The sequence below is a fragment of the Clarias gariepinus genome, chromosome 10 (genome assembly GCF_024256425.1).
Source record: "Clarias gariepinus isolate MV-2021 ecotype Netherlands chromosome 10, CGAR_prim_01v2, whole genome shotgun sequence".
Classification (NCBI taxonomy): Eukaryota; Metazoa; Chordata; class Actinopteri; order Siluriformes; family Clariidae; genus Clarias; species Clarias gariepinus.
In genome coordinates, this window is record NC_071109.1 from 34,032,404 (window position 1) to 34,054,451 (window position 22,048).

The 22,048-nt window shown below is 39.7% G+C and overlaps 1 protein-coding gene across 1 annotated transcript in view; it reads right to left on the reverse strand.

The window, feature by feature from the left end:
* ntrk3a (neurotrophic tyrosine kinase, receptor, type 3a) overlaps positions 1 to 21,719 on the reverse strand; it is a 220,897-nt gene extending 199,178 nt beyond the window's left edge. Inside the window, exon 1 of the mRNA XM_053506637.1 lies at positions 21,460 to 21,719. Coding sequence (XP_053362612.1) covers positions 21,460 to 21,719 — 260 coding nt within the window. The remainder of the gene's footprint in view (positions 1 to 21,459) is intronic.
* Between the last annotated feature and the right edge of the window lie 329 nt (positions 21,720 to 22,048).

The following is a 22,048-nucleotide window of genomic DNA, read 5'->3' on the forward strand; positions in this document are numbered from 1 at the left end:
GAAAAGAGAAAGCGCTGCCGCATGAAGAGTGGTTCAGAAGTGAAAACGCCGTGACTTCGGCTTTTTAAAGAAAAGATCAGACGTGTGGAAAAACATCTCATTGTTCTGCGTGACTACCACAGTGACTGTGTGTGTGTGTGTGTGTGTGTGTGTGTGTGTGTGTGTAATAGAATAAAAATAAACAAGAATATTCAGACTCCTACAGAAAATGAGTCAGCATGGAGGAACGTTATCGTGATTCATCTCTCAGCTCAGAGGAGCACACACACACACACACACACACACACACACACGAGAGCGTTAAAAGCCCACACAGGATAGAGCTCTGAGCGTTCAGCGTGACCGCTTCTCCCTGACTCGAGCTGTCCGAGGAACGATTAGAACCCGCTGTGTTTCAGCCAAAACGCCAGAACGTCAAAAAACCAGAGACGCGGTAGCGGCGCGGCGTCGTCACGGCACCTGTTAGGCAGCTTGAAACTTTTCATTATAAAACAAACATCAGCTTGGATCCATCTTTAGCTCAGTGTGGAAGCGAGATGCGTGGCTTGGCTGGAGAACACGATCGATGCGATCGAGCAGAACCTGCAGAGTCACAGAGCGTCACCCAGGCAACCACTGTTTTGTTTTTTTGTACATTTTATAGTCGCAGTGCTGCCGAGTCCCATCTGCAATCAGGATTCAGTGAAAATATGAACACGTTTAAACGCTTAGAACCCTTCATCCACACCGGTACTAGAATGTTCTCCATGGAACCCTGCAGGAAAGTGATTTATTATTAGGAAGAAACATTTTTGGGAGGTTCAGATCTCTTAATTATACAATAATCCCTTAAAGAGGGTTTAAGTGTTTAACCCATCAATAGTTATTTTCTTCTTTACATTTAGAACCATTTATGGTCCTCTGTCTTAAGAAGCTGTTTTTAAAGCAGAACCACCATTAATTTCCCAAAGAAAAAAAACAAAACAAAAAAGTACGGTATGAGTTATTAAATATTACCTGGAAGAACATTTTCTCTTTAACACCAGAACCGTTAAAGGTTCCTCAGTTGTCCCCTACTGGTACTGAAGAGAACAGACGTTGCTTGAACCTTTAAAGCAAGGAGCCCTTAACTCTCCAGAACCCTTAGAGAACCCTTTATTTCATGATAAACTAAGTTATTATCTTCTGTATAAATACTAAAAGCCTCACTGGTTTTCCAGCTGTAGATTTTCCAAAGAACATTTAAAGAACCAACATTTTCTAAAGGTGTATGAACCCATGTTTTTACTTTTGTCAGGTGCAACTGTGAGGATGTTTTCTCCTTAACATCAAGAAAATCTAAAGGTTCTTCAACTGTCTCTCTTGTCCACAAAAATGCTACACACGTTCTACGAGAATTCTTGTTCTGCTCTTGTTTTGCATCAGCGTTCCAAAGTGACATCACAGAATTGAAAAGATATTCGGCTGGGAATTCTGGGACAGATCAAACGACGCTGCAGTAAAATGACGAAAGTGTGATCTGCTTTAATTAGAAACAGAGCTGATATTTCTCCACGCCAGTCAGTGCGCTCACAGAGTTCCAACGACAAAAGCTTTGAAATGAGAATTTAACTGAGATTTAGATTTTATTAACAGAACCTCACTTTAAGGAAAACTGATGGTTTTATTTAATTTTATTTTATAAATGTAACAGACATGTTTGGTGATGATGTCATCATTTAATTTCCTTGACTCATCTACAGGTTTACAAAATAGAAATGTACTTACTGTAGGAGCCTGGCTTTGACTGACAACACCCTCAGTCTGACTAACACACACACACACACACACACACACACACACGCATAGATACACAAAAACACACAGTTATGTAACTATGAGACAGAGTAGACAAACACACTCCTCTCAGGATGGCAGGAATAAATTGAAGGTAAAGGTAGGAGGTGAGACAAATACACACAAACACACACACACACTTAAATTTCTAAAAGTAAAAAGGTTGTTAGAGCGAGGATAGCAAGCAGATTCCCAATATATTCATTAGGAAGTTTAAAATAAAATAAGTTTATGCAAAATAGCCGATAATGATTGTCATGTTTGTTTGTTTTTTATTTCCAGTTTTGGTTGATGCAAATTGATTCACTAAATATTAAATTTATGCTCTAAATTCATTAATGTTGTCATGATTTATTATAAGATTCATATGTTGTTGATTCATGTGGATTCATCATTTGTTTTTTTAACATAAATTTAAATTTGATTTAAAATAGAATTAAGCGAGCTGATATTAAATGACTTGCATTAGCTTTGTTAGCATAGCTACATTAGCTAGCATGGAGAGAGCAGAGTTTTGTTCTGGATTTTGTTACAGCTGTAAGTGAGGGAGATTTTATTCATCGCTGTTACATCTGAGTCCCTCGCCGCGGATGACCGATAGCGGCTAATAATGGAGAACGGCACGCTGGAACACCAGTTATTTTCGCTCGCCTCACCTCGCGTCGTCTGGAGACGTTTCTCTCGGTATCGATTCATCGCTAAATTAAAACAGCTTCAGCGCTTCTGACAGGTGCTTAAACTCACTTTTGACACCGCTGAATTAATAACGGGGATGTGCGGAGTGAAATGTTGCACTAGGTTTTGGAAAGCTGATGAAATAAAGAGGTTCTCGTGGTTCTTCGACTGTAAGTGTGAGGATGATAATGATTTCCTGTACGGATCTGATCCACACGCTGACGTATCGACTCACTCACTCTCGGCTATCAGCGGTGCAGGTGCATGAGGCAGATCATCTATCCAGTACTTATGCATGCACACACACACACACACACACACACACACACACACACACACAATAGAATCTGCATTCAATACTTTTTTTAAATGAGCAGGTCGATGTGTAAGTCAAGGAGGTGTGGCCTTAGTGTATTAGATGTGGCTTCTGTGCCTCAGTGTTAGTAAAGGAGGCGTGGTTTCTCTGCCATAGTGTCAGTAAAAGAGGCGTGGTTTCTCTGCCATAGTGTCAGTAAAGGAGGCGTGGTTTCTGTGCCATAGTGTTAGTGAAGGAGGCGTGGTTTCTCTGCCTCAGTGTTAGTAAAGGAGGCGTGGTTTCTGTGCCATAGTGTTAGTGAAGGAGGCGTGGTTTCTCTGCCTCAGTGTTAGTAAAGGAGGCGTGGTTTCTGTGCCATAGTGTTAGTAAAAGAGGCGTGGTTTCTCTGCCATAGTGTCAGTAAAGGAGGCGTGGTTTCTGTGCCATAGTGTTAGTAAAAGAGGCGTGGCTTCTGTGCCTCAGTGTTAGTAAAAGAGGCGTGGTTTCTCTGCCATAGTGTCAGTAAAGGAGGCGTGGTTTCTGTGCCTCAGTGTCAGTAAAGGAGGTGTGGTTTCTCTGCCATAATGTTAGTAAAGGAGGCGTGGTTTCTGTGCCTCAGTGTTAGTAAAGGAGGCGTGGCTTCTGTGCCATAGTGTTAGTAAAGGAGGCGTGGTTTCTGTGCCTCAGTGTCAGTAAAGGAGGCGTGGTTTCTGTGCCATAGTGTTAGTAAAGGAGGCGTGGTTTCTGTGCCTCAGTGTCAGTAAAGGAGGCGTGGTTTCTGTGCCATAGTGTTAGTAAAGGAGGCGTGGTTTCTGTGCCATAGTGTTAGTAAAGGAGGCGTGGTTTCTGTGCCTCAGTGTTAGTAAAAGAGGCGTGGCTTCTGTGCCTCAGTGTTAGTAAAAGAGGCGTGGCTTCTGTGCCTCAGTGTTAGTGAAAGAGGCGTGGCTTCTGTGCCATAGTGATAGTGAAGGAGGCGTGGTTTCTGTGCCATAGTGTCAGTGAAGGAGGCGTGGTTTCTCTGCCATAGTGTTAGTGAAGAAGGCGTGGTTTCTGTGCCATAGTGTCGGTAAAGGAGGCGTGGATTCTGTGCCTCAGTGTTAGTAAAGGAGGCGTGGTTTCTGTGCCACAGTGTCAGTAAAGGAGGCGTGGTTTCTCTGCCATAGTGTTAGTAAAGGAGGCGTGGTTTCTGTGCCATAGTGTCAGTAAAGGAGGCGTGGTTTCTGTGCCATAGTGTTAGTAAAGGAGGCGTGGTTTCTGTGCCTCAGTGTCAGTAAAGGAGGTGTGGTTTCTCTGCCATAGTGTTAGTAAAGGAGGCGTGGTTTCTGTGCCATAGTGTTAGTAAAGGAGGCGTGGTTTCTGTGCCATAGTGTTAGTAAAGGAGGCGTGGTTTCTGTGCCATAGTGTCAGTAAAGGAGGCGTGGTTTCTGTGCCATAGTGTTAGTAAAGGAGGCGTGGTTTCTGTGCCTCAGTGTCAGTAAAAGAGGCGTGGTTTCTCTGCCATAGTGTTAGTGAAGGAGGCGTGGTTTCTGTGCCATAGTGTTAGTAAAGGAGGCGTGGTTTCTGTGCCATAGTGTTAGTAAAGGAGGCGTGGTTTCTGTGCCTCAGTGTCAGTAAAGGAGGCGTGGTTTCTGTGCCATAGTGTTAGTAAAGGAGGCGTGGTTTCTCTGCCATAGTGTTAGTAAAGGAGGTGTGGTTTCTGTGCCATAGTGTTAGTAAAGGAGGTGTGGTTTCTCTGCCATAGTGTTAATAAAGGAGGTGTGGTTTCTCTGCCATAGTGTTAGTAAAGGAGGCGTGGTTTCTCTGCCTGAGTGTTAGTAAATGAGGCGTGGTTTCTCTGCCATAGTGTTAGTAAAGGAGGCGTGGTTTCTCTCCCTCAGTGTTAGTAAAGAAGGCGTGGTTTCTCTGCCATAGTGTTAGTATAGGAGGCGTGGTTTCTGTGCCTCAGTGTTAGTAAAGAAGGCGTGGTTTCTCTGCCATAGTGTTAGTGAAGGAGGCGTGGTTTCTGTTCCTGAGTGTTAGTAAATGAGGCGTGGTTTCTTTGCCATAGTGTTAGTAAAAGAGGCGTGGTTTCTCTCCCTCAGTGTTAGTAAAGAAGGCGTGGTTTCTCTGCCATAGTGTTAGTGAAGGAGGCGTGGTTTCTGTGCCATAGTGTCAGTAAAGGAGGCGTGGTTTCTCTGCCATAGTGTTAGTGAAGAAGGCGTGGTTTCTGTGCCATAGTGTTAGTAAAGGAGGCGTGGCTTCTGTGCCTCAGTGTTAGTAAAAGAGGCGTGGCTTCTGTGCCTCAGTGTTAGTAAAGGAGGCGTGGTTTCTCTGCCATAGTGTTAGTAAAGGAGGCGTGGTTTCTGTGCCATAGTGTCAGTAAAGGAGGCGTGGTTTCTGTGCCATAGTGTCAGTAAAGGAGGCGTGGTTTCTGTGCCATAGTGTTAGTGAAGGAGGCGTGGTTTCTGTGCCACAGTGTTAGTAAAGGAGGCGTGGTTTCTGTGCCATAGTGTTAGTGAAGGAGGCGTGGTTTCTGTGCCATAGTGTCAGTGAAGGAGGCGTGGTTTCTCTGCCATAGTGTTAGTAAAAGAGGCGTGGCTTCTGTGCCTCAGTGTTAGTAAAAGAGGCGTGGTTTCTCTGCCATAGTGTCAGTAAAGGAGGCGTGGTTTCTGTGCCATAGTGTTAGTAAAAGAGGCGTGGCTTCTGTGCCTCAGTGTTAGTAAAAGAGGCGTGGTTTCTGTGCCATAGTGTTAGTAAAGGAGGCGTGGTTTCTGTGCCATAGTGTCAGTAAAGGAGGCGTGGTTTCTGTGCCATAGTGTTAGTGAAGGAGGCGTGGTTTCTGTGCCTCAGTGTTAGTAAAGGAGGCGTGGTTTCTCTGCCATAGTGTTAGTAAAGGAGGCGTGGTTTCTGTGCCATAGTGTCAGTAAAAGAGGCGTGGTTTCTGTGCCATAGTGTCAGTAAAGGAGGCGTGGTTTCTGTGCCTCAGTGGCAGTAAAGGAGGCGTGGTTTCTGTGCCATAGTGTTAGTAAAGGAGGTGTGGTTTCTCTGCCATAGTGTTAGTAAAGGAGGTGTGGTTTCTCTGCCATAGTGTTAGTAAAGGAGGCGTGGTTTCTCTGCCATAGTGTTAGTAAAGGAGGCGTGATTTCTCTGCCATAGTGTTAGTAAAGGAGGCGTGGTTTCTGTGCCTCAGTGTTAGTAAAGGAGGCGTGGTTTCTCTGCCATAGTGTCAGTAAAAGAGGCGTGGTTTCTCTGCCATAGTGTCAGTAAAAGAGGCGTGGTTTCTCTGCCATAGTGTCAGTAAAAGAGGCGTGGCTTCTGTGCCTCAGTGTTAGTAAAGAAGGCGTGGTTTCTCTGCCATAGTGTCAGTAAAAGAGGCGTGGTTTCTCTGCCATAGTGTCAGTAAATGAGGCGTGGTTTCTTTGCCATAGTGTTAGTAAAAGAGGCGTGGTTTCTCTCCCTCAGTGTTAGTAAAGAAGGCGTGGTTTCTCTGCCATAGTGTTAGTATAGGAGGCGTGGTTTCTGTGCCTCAGTGTTAGTAAAGAAGGTGTGGTTTAGTAAAGGAGGCGTGGTTTCTGTGCCATGGTGTTAGTAAAGGAGGCGTGGTTTCTGTGCCATGGTGTTAGTAAAGGAGGCGTGGTTTCTGTGCCATAGTGTTAGTAAAGGAGGCGTGGTTTCTGTGCCTCAGTGTCAGTAAAGGAGGCGTGGTTTCTGTGCCTCAGTGTCAGTAAAGGAGGCGTGGTTTCTGTGCCATAGTGTTAGTAAAAGAGGCGTGGTTTCTGTGCCATAGTGTTAGCAAAGGAGGCGTGGTTTCTGTGCCTCAGTGGCAGTAAAGGAGGCGTGGTTTCTGTGCCATAGTGTTAGTAAAGGAGACGTGGCTTCTGTGCCATAGTGTTAGTGAAGGAGGCGTGATTTCTCTCCCTTAGTGTTAGTAAACGAGGTGTGGTTTCTCTGCCATAGTGTTAGTAAAGGAGGCGTGATTTCTCTGCCATAGTGTTAGTAAACAAGGCGTGGTTTCTCTGCCATAGTGTTAGTGAAGGAGGCATGGTTTCTGTTCCTGAGTGTTAGTAAACAAGGCGTGGTTTCTCTGCCATAGTGTTAGTAAAGGAGGCGTGGTTTCTGTGCCATAGTGTTAGTAAAGGAGGCGTGGTTTCTGTGCCATAGTGTTAGTAAAGGAGGCGTGGTTTCTGTGCCATAGTGTTAGTAAAGGAGGCGTGGTTTCTGTGCCATAGTGTTAGTAAAGGAGGCGTGGTTTCTCTGCCATAGTGTTAGTAAAGGAGGCGTGGTTTCTGTGCCATAGTGTTAGTAAAGGAGGCGTGGCTTCTGTGCCTCAGTGTTAGTAAAAGAGGCGTGGCTTCTGTGCCATAGTGTTAGTAAAAGAGGCGTGGCTTCTGTGCCATAGTGTTAGTAAAAGAGGCGTGGTTTCTGTGCCATAGTGTTAGTAAAGGAGGCGTGGTTTCTGTGCCATAGTGTTAGTAAAGGAGGCGTGGCTTCTGTGCCATAGTGTCAGTAAAAGAGGCGTGGCTTCTGTGCCATAGTGTAAGTAAAGGAGGCGTGGTTTCTCTGCCATAGTGTTAGTAAAGGAGGCGTGGTTTCTGTGCCATAGTGTCAGTAAAGGTGGCGTGGTTTCTCTGCCATAGTGTTAGTAAAAGAGGCGTGGTTTCTCTGCCATAGTGTTAGTAAAGAAGGCGTGGTTTCTGTGCCATAGTGTTAGTAAAGGGGGCGTGGTTTCTGTTCCTTGGTATTAGTGAAGGAGGTGTGGCTTCTGTCACTCATTTATAAATAAATGAGGTGTGGTTTTGTGCAGTAGTCTTAGTGTTCATAAAGAAGACGTGGCTTCTGTAAGAATTAGTGAAGGAGGCGTGGCTAATGTTCTTTAGCCTTGGTGAAGGAGGCGTGGCTTCTGTGTTTAAACTCCTCCCTACTTTTACAGTACAATTAATTTGGATGACTAATAAAATAAAGGCTGTTGATGGTGAACTCAGATTTCCGACCTCCTCGCGCTGACCTTCACACAAGCACGTCGTGTCTGAGTTTTTCGAGCCCACTTGATTTGCGAGTGGATAAACGGGAGCCGCGCCTATCAGAAACGATAAAGCTCCTTTCTGTGAGCGTGCACGATGCTGAACTTTGCGAGGGAGGATAAACGATAAGCCTTTTAATCTCTCAAGGTCGACGTCGAGCTTCAGCAGCAAAATATCTGAAGTGCGTTAGTCAGAGCAGCCGAATCACAGTGCAGGAATCTGCTGATAAAATTATACAGAAACATCTGAAAGTTAGAGGAAATCGAGTTGCAGGTTTTCTTTTGAAACTTCGGGCGTTTTTAAACATCAGTCAGAGATCAAGCTTTTTTTAAATTAACAAAAGAAAACATTAGCTGGTGAAAAAAGAATGAACTGATTTTTGATCATTTTTCCACTAGGAAGCATCAGGAAGTCCATCTAACCTCAGAGAGGAACGCGTGAAGATGAGCACAGAACACAAAAAGTCTTTTTTTCTCTTTATTTATAGTGTCAGAGATTCTGTCTCAGCTCTCATAAGTGATTCCCAGTTAATACTGAGAACTGCATTGTTCTTCACTACGGCATGAGCAGGAACATTTTAGCGCTAAAAATAACGCTCTGAGACTGCACAAAAAAAATTATTCTTTGTTTTTTGAACAACAGATCGACTATAACGTCACTTCAGCCCTAGTAGCCCATTCGTCTGATCTCAATCTAAGTGAAATTGACTCCTCTGATTGATTCGCTATTTAGTTAATGAATATAATTATAGAATTGAAGAAAAATGACTAAAAGGGGCGGGGCTTATGCTTTTAAAACAATTTATCAAATTTTAATCAAACTCTTAACAATTCAGTGGATATAAAAGTCAAAGAAAAATCATTTAAACCACGAAGCTCTCTAAATGCATTAGCTACATGAATAACATGTTCTATGAATCTTCTCCCTCCATCCCATCCCAACCCCTGGTGTTTCTGCAGCGCTACGGCTCTGTGCGTTGGTTTAGTTTAAACTCTGATTGATTGCACTTAGGGGGCGCTCTTTTTCCGTTTTTTGTATTTCGCTTTCTGGAAGTTTTATGTCTTTTCATACAGATTTGTGGGTGGGGCTAAATGTAAATATGCCATAAATTTCCTAACAGGGTAAAAAAAAATTGGTTAAATGAAGAGGGAAATCTGTTAAATATTGCAGCTTAGACAGTTAGTTGTTAGTGTAAAATATTTCTATTTAAAAAAAGTTTGTTCATACAGTATGTGGAGAATTACAGTAGTTTCAGGCTTTTGACCAGAGGCTTAATTCACTTACTTTATATCTTCTATATCGCTTTATCCTGTATTCAGGGTCGCTGGGACCTGGAGCCTATCCCAGAAGACTTAGAGCACGAGGTGGGGTACACCCTGTACAGGGTGCCAATCCATCGCAGGGCACACACACATACACACACTACGGGCAATTTGGGAACACCAATTAACCTAACCTACATGTCTTTATGGAAGGAAACCAGAGTACCCAGAGGAAACCCACCAAGCACAGGGAGAAGATGCAAACTCCATGCACACTGAGACAGGAATCGAGCCTGGCCAGGAATAGAACCCAGACCCTGGATGTGCAATGCGACAGTGCTAACCACTACACCACCGCGCCACCAGGTTTAATTCAATTTAATTGAATTTTATTTGTATAGCGCTTTTAACAATTGTTCACAATCACACAATCAAAAGCAATTATGGCAATAAGTATGAAATGTAAAGAATGTGTATGAGACAAAAAGGATTAAGACATCAGTTTTATTTTAAAATAATAGAATATATAGAATATAAAGAATATAACTTGTGCAAACAATAATGAAAATGTCATGTTTTTTTAAATACTTTTATATCTTGGAGTTCTAAGAATTGTTTCCAAATTTAGCACAGAAGTAAAAAAGCACACGCTGATTATCAGCACTAAATCTAAAACAATCAAAAGACTCAAATCAGAGAACAACAAAGCAGGAGGCGAGGACAGGAGAGGAAATCAGGTCCCATAAACACGGAGACACAGAAGACCCGTAGAGGAGCGCGATGGCGTTCACACTGCTCTAACTAACCAGAACACAATTACCTTCACCACATGAACCGCGTGCAGGCACAACATCCAACATGGCTTCCAGATGGTTCCTGTCTCTCCCACACACACACACACACACACACACACACACACATATCAGAGCCTAAAGATCTCCTAATGGTGTGAAGGTCACGGTATCGGTTTAACCTCCATTCTGTACAACTACAACACCGTATAGCATGTACAGTATAGCATTATAACGCTACATTAAAGCGAACAGGTGACTCTTTATCGCTCAAGTCAACTGTATATATCTAATAGTGGGCAAAGTACACAAAACCTGTACTTGAGTAAAAGTAGAGATCGACTATGAGAAATTTTACTGAAGTATAAGTAGAAGAACTCATCTTTAAGTATCAAAAGTACCGTTAAAATCTCTCCTTCTCTTTCCTTCCTGATTGTAACCTGCAGTTCGTGTCATTGTGTGTTACGTTATTAGGCTTGTTTCGAATGAAATGTAAGTCATGCAGTTACACACAATATTCAGAAAATTTCTGTTTTAAATATGACACACCACTGGCATACTGTAGGTAACGCGACGCCATGCAGAAATGTAATTCAGTAAAAGTAAAGGTATTTGCTGTATGTTTTGAGCGGAGTAAAAGTAAAAAGTGTCCTTTAATAATAACTACTTATATAAAGTACATAATGTAAGTACACATGTTTTTTTTACCCGACAGTAGGCTAATGTACACATTCTGGGCATGTTTATGCCAGTTTCATGTGCACTAATAAATGCATTTTTGTGTTATGATTATTTTTAACTTATAATAATAATAATAATAATAATAATACTCCGTTTATCAGGTCAAAACCCCATTGTAACTGCCAAGGATCTGTAATCAGTGTGATCATTGTTTAGCTGATGCACCTTTTATTTTCAAATTAGCAAAACAAGCAATTTTTTCTTTCCTAGCAAGGGCTAATCAACTAGCCTAGCTTGGTGTCTGGATTAGCTCATTATGATATCTGACTCTCCAGCATGTCGTCCTCCATCTTTGTCTCTCTCACCTGATTGGTCAGAAGTTCCTGAGATGCGATTGAGACATTTCCTCCACTTTTTCATTTAGGATGAAATATAAAATGAAAATAAACGCGTGCTACAAGAGTGTGACAGCATCCTGACTAGCATAATAAAACGATTTTCACAATATAAATCACTCGAGATGTGTTCGAAAATTAAATGCCTCAGAGCCTTTAAATACAGCGACCTTTTTTAAAAAGCAGGTAATTATGAATCCATTTGTAGCCTGAAGCTATTGTTTGATTATCTGGAAGCGGCAATCAAGCAAAAAAAATAAAAAGTAAAAAAAGGAAAGAAAGAAACGCTAAAGAAAAGCAGAACACACAGCCGAGTCCGGGTATTCATTAAAAGGCTCTTCAATGCGGAGAGCTCATTCAATTCGGGTCTGGAGACGCAGAGTTTCTGCCATCCATCAGAGGGAACATGGCGTCCTGATTGCTTTTAGAGCTGCTACTGATTCAAAAGAGGCTTTAACGTCTTAGTCAGGATGAAGTGCTTTGCTCTAATGAACTTTTTTTTTTTTTTGCTTGAATTGGTCAGGAGTTTCTAAAGTTTTGGTTTTCTTCCAGTTGCTACTCATCACTTTGGTTTGTGGGAAATAAAGCTCTGAATTAGAGACGCCTGTGACTTTAAAACACAATTGTGCCATCGGTCTGTGCTGGTCGTCTAGAGGGTTTGGGCACAAATCACCTAACGAGCTTCAGAGTAACGGTAAAGTCACACTCGGTGTGCCTCGTCAAGATGTCATTAATTGCCAATTAAAAATGGTTTTATTTATTTGCTGGATGAAAGAAGAGTCAACACCGTGGAACAGGAATGCACTGAAATCATTCAGGTCATTTACGAAGAATTTTAAAACTTAGAATGTTCAAAAGAAGAATATATGAGATGATTAGAGCTGTGAATCAGACCTAGACTGTTGACCCGATTTTAAATCTGATCTGATTTCATACTGTTAATGCTTACCATCTGATTTGTCCCAAGCAGATATATTTGCTGGCTCTAAAGTATTAAAATATACCAAAAGTATCTAAAAAAAGGTTGTTGATTGTGTAATTATAACATCTCATATTAAGTGATGATTTTTTCCTGCCAATGTTCTGCTCCATACTCCAGACCAGTACATAACATAAAAACATGAGATAAAAAAGCAGAAATACTCGTACAAAATGCGAGTATTTGCAGAAAATGTAAAAGTTGCATTGAAAAAAAAAAGTTGTCCCGATCAAAAAAAAATCAATCTTAATATCAGATAATTAAGGCGTTTCTTATCAATCAGAAAACACCCTAAGTTATCTTTAGATTTTAATATATAAAACCCACTAATAATAAATACCAAATGTTCTTGATCATCAGGACAGCAGGTTGCTCGGTAATAAACGGAACAGGAGCTTTAACGCAAACAGAAAAGCGCTGCTGCTGGCTGTGAAGATCCTGTACACAAAGAATTACATGCAGTTTCATAAAAGATGTGTTTGTTGTTTGTTTGTTTGTTTGTTTGTTTATATAATAAAGTCAGCGGGATGAGTGTAATGCACAATCTGCTACACAATATTCCAGAGAATCTGCTGCGCCAATCTGTGTGTGGGTGAGGAATAAATTATAAATGTCCAGAAATATCACATCTGTAAAGACGTCAAGTTATTTAAAATAAGACAGATAACGATATGGACATTAGGACGTTGGTCCACAAGGACCCACAAATCTGAACAAAGTTCTGTTCTTATAATTCAGCTATGAATATTTAAACAACTATTGAGCTATTTTTAAACGGATTAATACTAACAACATTATGGAAGAAATAAAACACTTAGTGTTGTGCTGTTACAGGAAACTAATGAACAAACGATTATTGTAGTGAAGCCGAGACACTGAGATCAATGAGTTTTACAACAGTTACATTTCTTCTGTTAAATAACAACAGGTCTGCTACACTTGTTTTTTCTTTCCACACCCATCCCGAGGCATCTGGAGATTGTGCCAGCTCCAGTAGGCAGAGGCCAACCCTGAGAAGATCTTGATTCATCATGGTTTGGGTCTACACATGCTGCTCCTGAGCTTCTAGTGATCCAGACCCCCCTCTGTCCTCTGCACCTGCTGAACTGGACTCCATGATCACTTGGACAACTTCTGTTATACTGAACTTCCAGCAGCCTAACGCATGATGTCGCTATATAATCCCTGCTATCCATTATCACCCAGATGAGGATGGGTTCCCTGTTGAGTCTGGTTCCTCTCAAGGTTTCTTCCCATTACCATCTCAGGGAGTTTTTCCTTCAGCACCGTCGCCCTCGGCTTGTTCATCAGGGACGATCTCACAATCTCATTATTATCTAAACACATTTTTTTCTCACTCATACATTCTTTCATACATTTTCTTTTCGTTTTGTGAAGCTGCTTTGAGACAATGACAATTGTTAAAAGCGCTATATGAATACAATTTTATTTTATTGAATCTCTGTAACTAGCTAGTTTGTTATTTCTGTAGCTAACTTTATAATTATCTCTGCATATAGTTATTGTTTAAATCTCTATAGCTAGCTTTATTGTTATCTCTGTAGATAGCTAGTTCGCTATCTCTGCAGCTACTGTAGTTATATTGGAATTCTTTTTCTTTGTTTTATTTATTTATTTATTTATTTATTTATGTCAGCTGCCAGCCAACTTATAGTGCATTACCGCCACCTGCTGGACTGGCATGTGGAGCATTAGATTGACAGAACACCAAGCAAACAAATATATATTTTTTTTTAAATAATAAAAAAAATTAAATAATAATAATAAAAAAGTATAAAATAAAGTTTTTTAGCTTAGATTTTATGCACCAGGCCAGTTTCATTTAGATAATTAAATATACCACCTATATTTTATCTGTATTGTCATCTATCTTCCCCAGTATGTTTTCTTTAAGTTTGTTAATCTAGTTATATTGTTATCTCTGTAGCTAGTTTTATTAGCTGTAGCTTACTTTTATTATTATTATAGTTTTATTATCTATCTCTAGCCAAAAAAAATAAAGCTACTTACGCTCATAAATTTATTAATAGAGGTAATGTTATAATTATAATGTCTGTTTATTTTTTCTTTTGTGTATGCAATGCACTTAAGTAGTTATAGATAGCTTTATATTTATTTATTTAATGTCTGTAGCTTTCTACATTTTATATTTGCAGCTAGCTGTATATATATATATATAGCTATGTTTTTATTGCTAGCTATTAGATTTTGTCTGTGTAGCACGCATGTTTTCATGTCTGTAGTTAATTACATTTTATTTATTTATTTATTTATTTATTTATTACCTAATAGTGCTAATTAGCCTAGTCTGACGTTTGCCTCGTCACATATGGGTATATTAGTGCAGAACTGAAAGCTTAGGTTTTGTTTTATTGTTTAAATGTTTTTTATTATAAATCCAGAGTGCTGCCCCCTTGTGGTGTGGAGTTCATTTCTTTTTCACTCCGCACAGAATGTACTGTACCTACACGTAATGCATACTGTCTTTGAAGGTTTAAGGTGTTGATACTTATCACCTGTGACAGTTCTTTCACAACATGTGCAGTAAGTTAATCAGGACACTGCGTGACTTTAGACTGAATAACCTCTACAGAGATAGAGCTGTTCCATACTCTACTGTACTGTAGGTGTCTGTGTTAAAAGGACCTGATGTAATTTTTAGTTGTCGTTAGATGATGCGCGAGTAAAATTTGGGACATGTGAGAAAATTTTAGACCATCTTAATCCATGGACTGCTCACTCCACAAACTGCTTTCCTTCTACCCAAAGCTTGATATTGTATTCTAATACCGAAGGATAAAAAATGAACAGGAGATCAGAAAAATGCTGTACTGTCCCTTATTCCAGTCATGCACCATGGAGTTCCATTAGCAAAGTGCTAACACAGATACATCACACACATATAGAAAATAAAAACAATTAGCCTAATGGAGATGTTCAAGAACAAATGGGTTACACCAGGTGATCAATTAGACCGAGGAAAATACATTTAGAGGACAGACATCATAATGGAAGCGTAAAAAGGGGACAAAAAGTAATTAATCTTATCTTTAATGTAAAATCTCTCTCTCTCACACACACACTCTCTCTCGCTCACGTTTAATAACTGGGAGGAGAAACACACATGGTGATAATCTGATGTGTCTGTTTAAAAATCCCAAATCTGACAGAATTCCCAAACGACTTCGTTTTACTTAGGAATTCTCGATCTGTTAAACATTACACTTTATACTTATTTCACTTCATGAAACATTATTAATACTAATTATTTGACATTAAACTTGGATTGTTCATTTATTCCGGCTGTTTAATGAATATTTGAATATAATGAATCATTTTGTACACTTTGTAACAGACCTCATTACCCAGACTTGGTTTTGTGTAAATGTTTGCAGAGACCACTGCGAACTAATCACTCGTCAGATTCATGTCTTTACACAATTCTGCTTCTCTTAAAAAAAGAATTGTTCATATGAGTAAGTGTTAATCAGTCACTAATGACCAACACAGCTCATTTGCATTTGGCCACGCCCAGAATATTTCACAAAGTGCTGCAGATGACAAAATGGTAACCAAAGGGGAATCTAATTGTATTTGTAATTGCAACTTTGAGTGAAAGAGTGAAAGGGTTCCAGTAATGCAGCTCAACCACTGCAGCTCAACCACTGACCCCAGACACATACTAACTCCTCCTCCTTTTTTAAAAGGCGCCATTACTTTTGTTCTGACTGGACTTCTAGTTCATTCCCTTTCCAGCCTCACTGTTTTCTCTGTCTTGACGTTAACGAGACAAAAGATGTCAGGAAACCTAAAGTTACAGTTTTAATTCTGTTAGAAAGCACCGACACTGGAGGCTCAAAAGGCAAAACAGGCGACATTTACAGAAGACTTCAGTCACAGTACAGTAATGAGACTCTCAGTCGCAGTAAAACATCTGAACGGTGCAAATGTTTTAAAGAAGTCCGTACGTCTGTGACTCGGAGCTCACTGCAGTCATTCCCGTAAATATTCAGTAAGTGGAACTCACTCACCAACACCACATGCACATTACAGAGTCTCGACTTGGATTCATTGCCACGCCCCGTATAGTCCTAACCCCGCTCCAAGATATTTCCACATGTTTAGGCCATTAAAGGAGTTCCTGGGAGCCCAGCGGTTCAGACATGATGCATGGCTCCAGCGTACCAGGAGAACTTTCCCTGGGATAAGTGCATTAGTGTATCAGGGGATTATAAAGAGAAATAAAGAGAAATTTTACCTCATTCTGCACAATCAATCAAAAGTCCCACTTTGACTCGAACCCCCCTCTCATTCGAGTAATGTGTTAAGCAGCACTTATGGCTCTTTTTTTAATTAATTAAATTTCAATTGTGGTTTCAATTTGGGTTTACAATGAAATGAAATGAAAATAATTTGTATAAGATTATACCATTACACAATAATTCTCGCTTTCTGTTATAAATCCAGCGCTTTCACTCTTCACTAAAAGCCCAAACACACTCTCAGCCAGGCTGGGGCATTTATCTCATTTCTTTTTTTTTATAATAAAAAAAATTATGATTATGACAACTACAATAATCGAGCAATCCTAACTGTCATTGTACCGTTTTCCATTGAAACACATTTTTCTTTCTTTTTTGTGCTGTTTTTTTTTTACTTGCTGTCTGAACTCTTGTATCCTGTAATTTTAAAGAATAGAGATCCATAAACTCCGACATATTTTGCACTCAAAGGCTGAAAATGTGTGTTTTGTGCTTGATTGTGTGGGAGAGAGAGAGAGAGAGAGAGAGAGAGAGAGAATTGCTGATTTTTGGTTTTATTTTTGCAAGCCCGCTCGCTTTAATGTTCAAAGTAAAATGTTGCCCTATTAGCGAATTCAATCCGATATGGAATTAGGACACAAAGTAAACAATAACAACAACAGCAACAACAAAAAGCCCATTTTCTTACAGCATATCTAAAAATGTTCTTTAATCTAGGCAAAATAAATAAGATTACATCAAACCAAACAGAGATTATTAAGATTATTTCTAATCAAATGTTACTAAAAGTCTTGTTCTGTTGGCAGAACAACTTTTGCAACTAGGACAACTTTTCCCTAGAAACTTAATAATCTTATATTTAATTCATTTGTAAACTTATTTTAAGATTCAATAATATTGCTAAGATATACATTAATTTGCATTTAAGATTTACTGTACATCTACTGTATGATTGAACGTCTCTCTCTCTCTCTCTCTGTCACTGCATCATTTACAGTCTTTCATTATGTTTTATTAACTCTTTAGCTCCAAAGTGCAAGTTTCATTTCAGCAGGTGTGTGTGTGTGTGTGTGTGTGTGTGTGTGTGTGTGTGGTTTCAAAGAATAACTGACATCAAACCCTGAGAAAAGAACAAAAGAAAAATTAAAACATGATACAGACCTAAAGATTATATAACTCCAGGAAAATCCAGAATACAGAAACTGTACTAAGAACCGAGCGCTAGTGTACGTTTATACTGCGTCTGAGAGAGAGAGAGATCCTTTCAAAATAAAGAAAAAGTTAAGGACAGAAAACAAGAAAGTGAGGGGGAGAAAATTGGGAGCAACACAGATAGATAGATAGATAGATAGATAGATAGATAGATAGATATATAGATAGATAGATATATAGATAGATAGATAGATAGATCTTCTCTTAAAAACATGAAAAAAGACTGAATGAACCTGAAAGCAAGAGAGAGAGAGAAGTCTTTATTGAAACTAAAATGTTTCCTTACATAAAAAAGAGAGAGAGAGTGTGTGTGAGTGATGGAAAGAGCAAAAGAAGTGAGATCAAGAAAAAATGATGCAAAGATACTGTAGGAAGAGAGAGAGAGAGAGAGAGAGAGAGAGAGAGTTTTTCTTTAAAAAGCATAAAAAAATAAAAGATTGCAAGAGAAAGCAAAAAGGATGAAGTCAATAAACAGACAGATAGAAAACTCACGTGGGTGAATTTTGGATTCTGAAACGTGTTTTCCAACTCAATCACATTTACCACGCCCACAAAACTCCATATTAGGCCTAGATTTCTGAGAACAACAAACTGGCAGCTAAACGGTGCAAGAGCGCCTCCTATAGAAAGTTTGTGATAGCTCTTCCACTAATGCAGCGCGGCCACCGCGGCGCAGCAGCTACGACAGACACACACTAACTCCACCTGGGTTCCTTTACTTTTGTTCAGATTGATCCATTAATTAACGATTTGCTTTTTAAATCATTTTGATGTGAAATAAAGCGACAGAACACAGAATGAGTTTCACAAACGCGAGCTGAAATTAAGACATGAAGCGCAGCATAAAAATCTCAGGTGAGGGGTACGCAGTATTAAGGAACGTTCTGGAAATTTCCACAGATCGAACAGTTAACGCGGTGGAAAAGGGAATAATTGTTACCTCTTTTTATTTTCATTATAAAAAGTCAAACAGCAGGTGTGGAAATCCTGAGTGCATCATTTTTTTACAGTTTACTTTCCAGAACACAAAATTTCATTAGCTTTCTAACGATCCAGAGGCTGAAATCTGCTCAGCGTCCACACCGCCGTTCAGATGTTTGCAGTCGACAACCAGGACTAATGCATTTCTTATACTTTATACTTTTACCCCAATATATGACATCATTCTTTCATCATGTTCACTCAGAATTAGCAAAAATATTTAAAGATAGAATAAGAATTTCAAACTAATTAAAGAAATTACAGCAAATTCTCTCATGCTTGTACTTCTTTTGTTTCTTCTTACTTGTCACAATTAACACAATATATTCCTAGTAGGAATTACATGTTTAAACAAATCTTTCCACTTGGCAATTCTAATATTTCCCAGTTCCCACTAAATAATGAACACAACCTTACCTCTATTTCAAAATTTCTTTTTTTTTTTTTCAGAAAAAAAGAAATATTATTATAATAATTTTTCAGCGATTATATAATTTGTAGACAGTCGACTCAGTAGTTCCCGCAAATTTACAGCGGAAACCGAGGAACAACGGAATAACTTTTTAAAATAAACTCTATCACACCACGCCCTGCAAATCTGTAGTATTACTGTTATTTTATTTTTCTAAAGCTAATTTTCAGACATTTTTCAGCATTTAATCTGGGTGAGTTTCAGCATTTTTCTATGTTGTGGCATTAGAGTAAAAAGATCGCTCAGGACGTCTCTAATTTCCCCGCCACAGATTGCTGATCCTCCGGGGAGACGCCTGGACTTTCCCGAGTCGACTGGACAGTGAAAGCAAATCTCTCTAATGTCTCCTAATATTTCACAATTTTCTATTTCACATAAACACACAATATCATCAAAATTTACATACACACACATACATGCACGCAAAAAAACACAAATTGTTTTATAAAATTATAATCATAGGAAAGCTGATATTCCATAAGTGCAATGACAATTGACAGTTTGACAATCGTGGGATTATATTTTTCAATATATTTTAACTGTAATTTATATGTTTGTTTGTACATTATACACCACATACCAGGAAAAAAAAGGAAAAAAAATGATAAAAAAGAAAAAGATGTTGTTTGTGAAGCCAGCGATTTGGGTGCTGTTTTGTTCAGCATAAGGCCTTTTTCTTTTTTTTTTTTTCCTTTCTTTCTTTTTTTTTTAAAACTTTATTCGTATAGCAGCTGTCTCAAATTGGATCAATTTAACTTTATTCTTGACCTATTCATTCACGGTCATTAAATAAAATTTTGCCACTACAATATTAAAAATTCAAGCTGGAAATAAATAAACAATATTTTCAAATAGGGCTGTAAGATCTTATTTTTGTTTAAAAGCAAAAATTGGAATGAACTGCTAAGTGCAACGTTAAACTCCATAAATCTATTGTGATGCTCGTCACAGTTCACTTGTTCCATTGCCATCCCACTCCGGGAAAGAAAGTAAGCAGAAAAACATTGTTCCCATCACCCATACTCATGAACACATCCACGCGGTTGTAACACACGGCCTGTGACTGAGTCGAGGATGGGAAATGACCGCGCGAAACTTTAGGAGCGCTTCTGTAAATAATACTGAGCTCCTGTTACTGAGGGAGACGATCCTGAGATCCTTCACCAGGCCCGATGAAGAGCAACGTGATGGAATGGAATATATCCCAAACAATATAATAAATAAGTGGTATCGTGTTATTATCGTACTTTAAATTTATCACACCGCTCAAACCCTGAACTGTGGAAACTCTTTCATCATCGCTGACATAACAGCAGGATTACGGAATAAACCTTCAATTCCTTTTTGGTTAGAGCTAAAAACAAACTATTGTTGAAATCAGTCAACATGTGTTGATCATAAAAAGCTATAAAATGGCATGTTTACTTTTCATTTCTTTTTTCTTAATTATAATAATAATTCAACAAATGTGTAGAATCGGCGATCCCAAGTGACGACAATGACGGTGGCGATTACGATGATTGCGATTGTGACAATGTCTCTCTTTGTAATCAAACTAAAACCATTTCACACACCATCGAGGAATAAAAAAAAATGATTTGTACAGAATATTTCGTATCTTTTCAAACTACCTTCCAAATTACCGCTCTGACTTACATCAGAGGCAGAAATCATGTGCTGTTCATATGGACACACACACACACTGTACATGTACATGCCATATCTGTACACACGCTTACACTGTACACACAGAACACTCCGCTTAGAAATAACTCTTTAAACATATATATCTATTTTTTCATCAATTCTTTTCTTTTGGCGTCAGTAAGAAGGAAAGAAATCTTTGATTCCTGCCTTGAATACAAATCAGCTCTAATAAAGACACTCTCTCTTTCTCTCTCTGTTTCTGTTTCTCTCTGAGGAGAAAAATAAAGATAAAACAGTACGTCTCTCTGAGAACAGATTTACACAGCAGTGTTTGTATTTTCCTGAAATGTTTTTCATGTTCATCTTATGAAATCCTAAAAGGGAATAAATTCTTATCCTGGTGCGTCAAGAAGATCAGGATTTATCCCAAATAAGCATTTTTTAAAGAAAGCACCAGAATTAAAAAGGAATAAAATACCTCAAGATTTTCTTATTGCTTTTTTTTTTTTAATCAAGAACTCTTTAAAAGGGAAAAAAAACAGCTAAATATTTGGTTTATATATATATATTTGCTTCATTCAAGATTTTTTTTCTAAATACAATGACAGCGTTTTAAAGCAGGTAGCTGTTGCTGTTTGATGATGAGTGTATCGTGTTATTAACAGAAATGTAACAACATCAAAGAAAGACAGAAACAAATGTACACACACGCGCGCGCGCATATATACATCTATATAAAAAGTCGTGCGTTAAATTGCGCACCAGCCTCCCACGCTGTGCGCGCGCCTACCCTCCCGTGCAGGAGCGAGTTTATTAACATGACACACACACACACACACACACACGCTCACGCATTAACACACACACACACTTTTTTTTTTTTTTTTGAGAAAGAAAGCCACAAACAAACAGCCAATGTGTTTTTGTTTGTTTGTTTGTTTGTTTGTTGCAGTGAAGCCCAGCGCACTTACATGGAGCTGATGTTCTGGAAGAGCTCGGAGATGCTGGGCGCGTGCGTGCCGTTACCCCCCGCGTCCATGCCCGTCTCGTGCAGCGCGAGCAGGGGGAAGAAGCTGCCCTGGTGCGACTTATTGCAGTAAATCTCCGTCATGGTGCAGCTGCAGGTCGGCGGACACTCCAGCACCGAGCTCACACACACCCCGAGCGCCCCGAGCGCGAGCACAAGCCTCCAGCAGGAGAGGCGCAGCGGCGGCACCGGACGCGTCTCCATCAGCATCATCATCATCATCTTCATCATCATCCTCCTTCTTCTTCTTTCCTTCGGCACGCTGTTGCATGCATGCACTCTTTTCCTTTTTTGCGGGGAAATACACAAGCACAGGCACACACGCACGCGCTCACATCCACACACTCATCCCCACACCCGTCCACATCCACACACACACACACACACACACTGAGATGCGCGCAGTGGGATGCTGGAACAACGCGGATGCGGTGCTGACCGTGGTGTTCCACTTCTCCGATTAAGACCAAGAGAGGAGAAAACAAGGGGAACAATATCCACACACACACACACACACACACACACTACTCCGT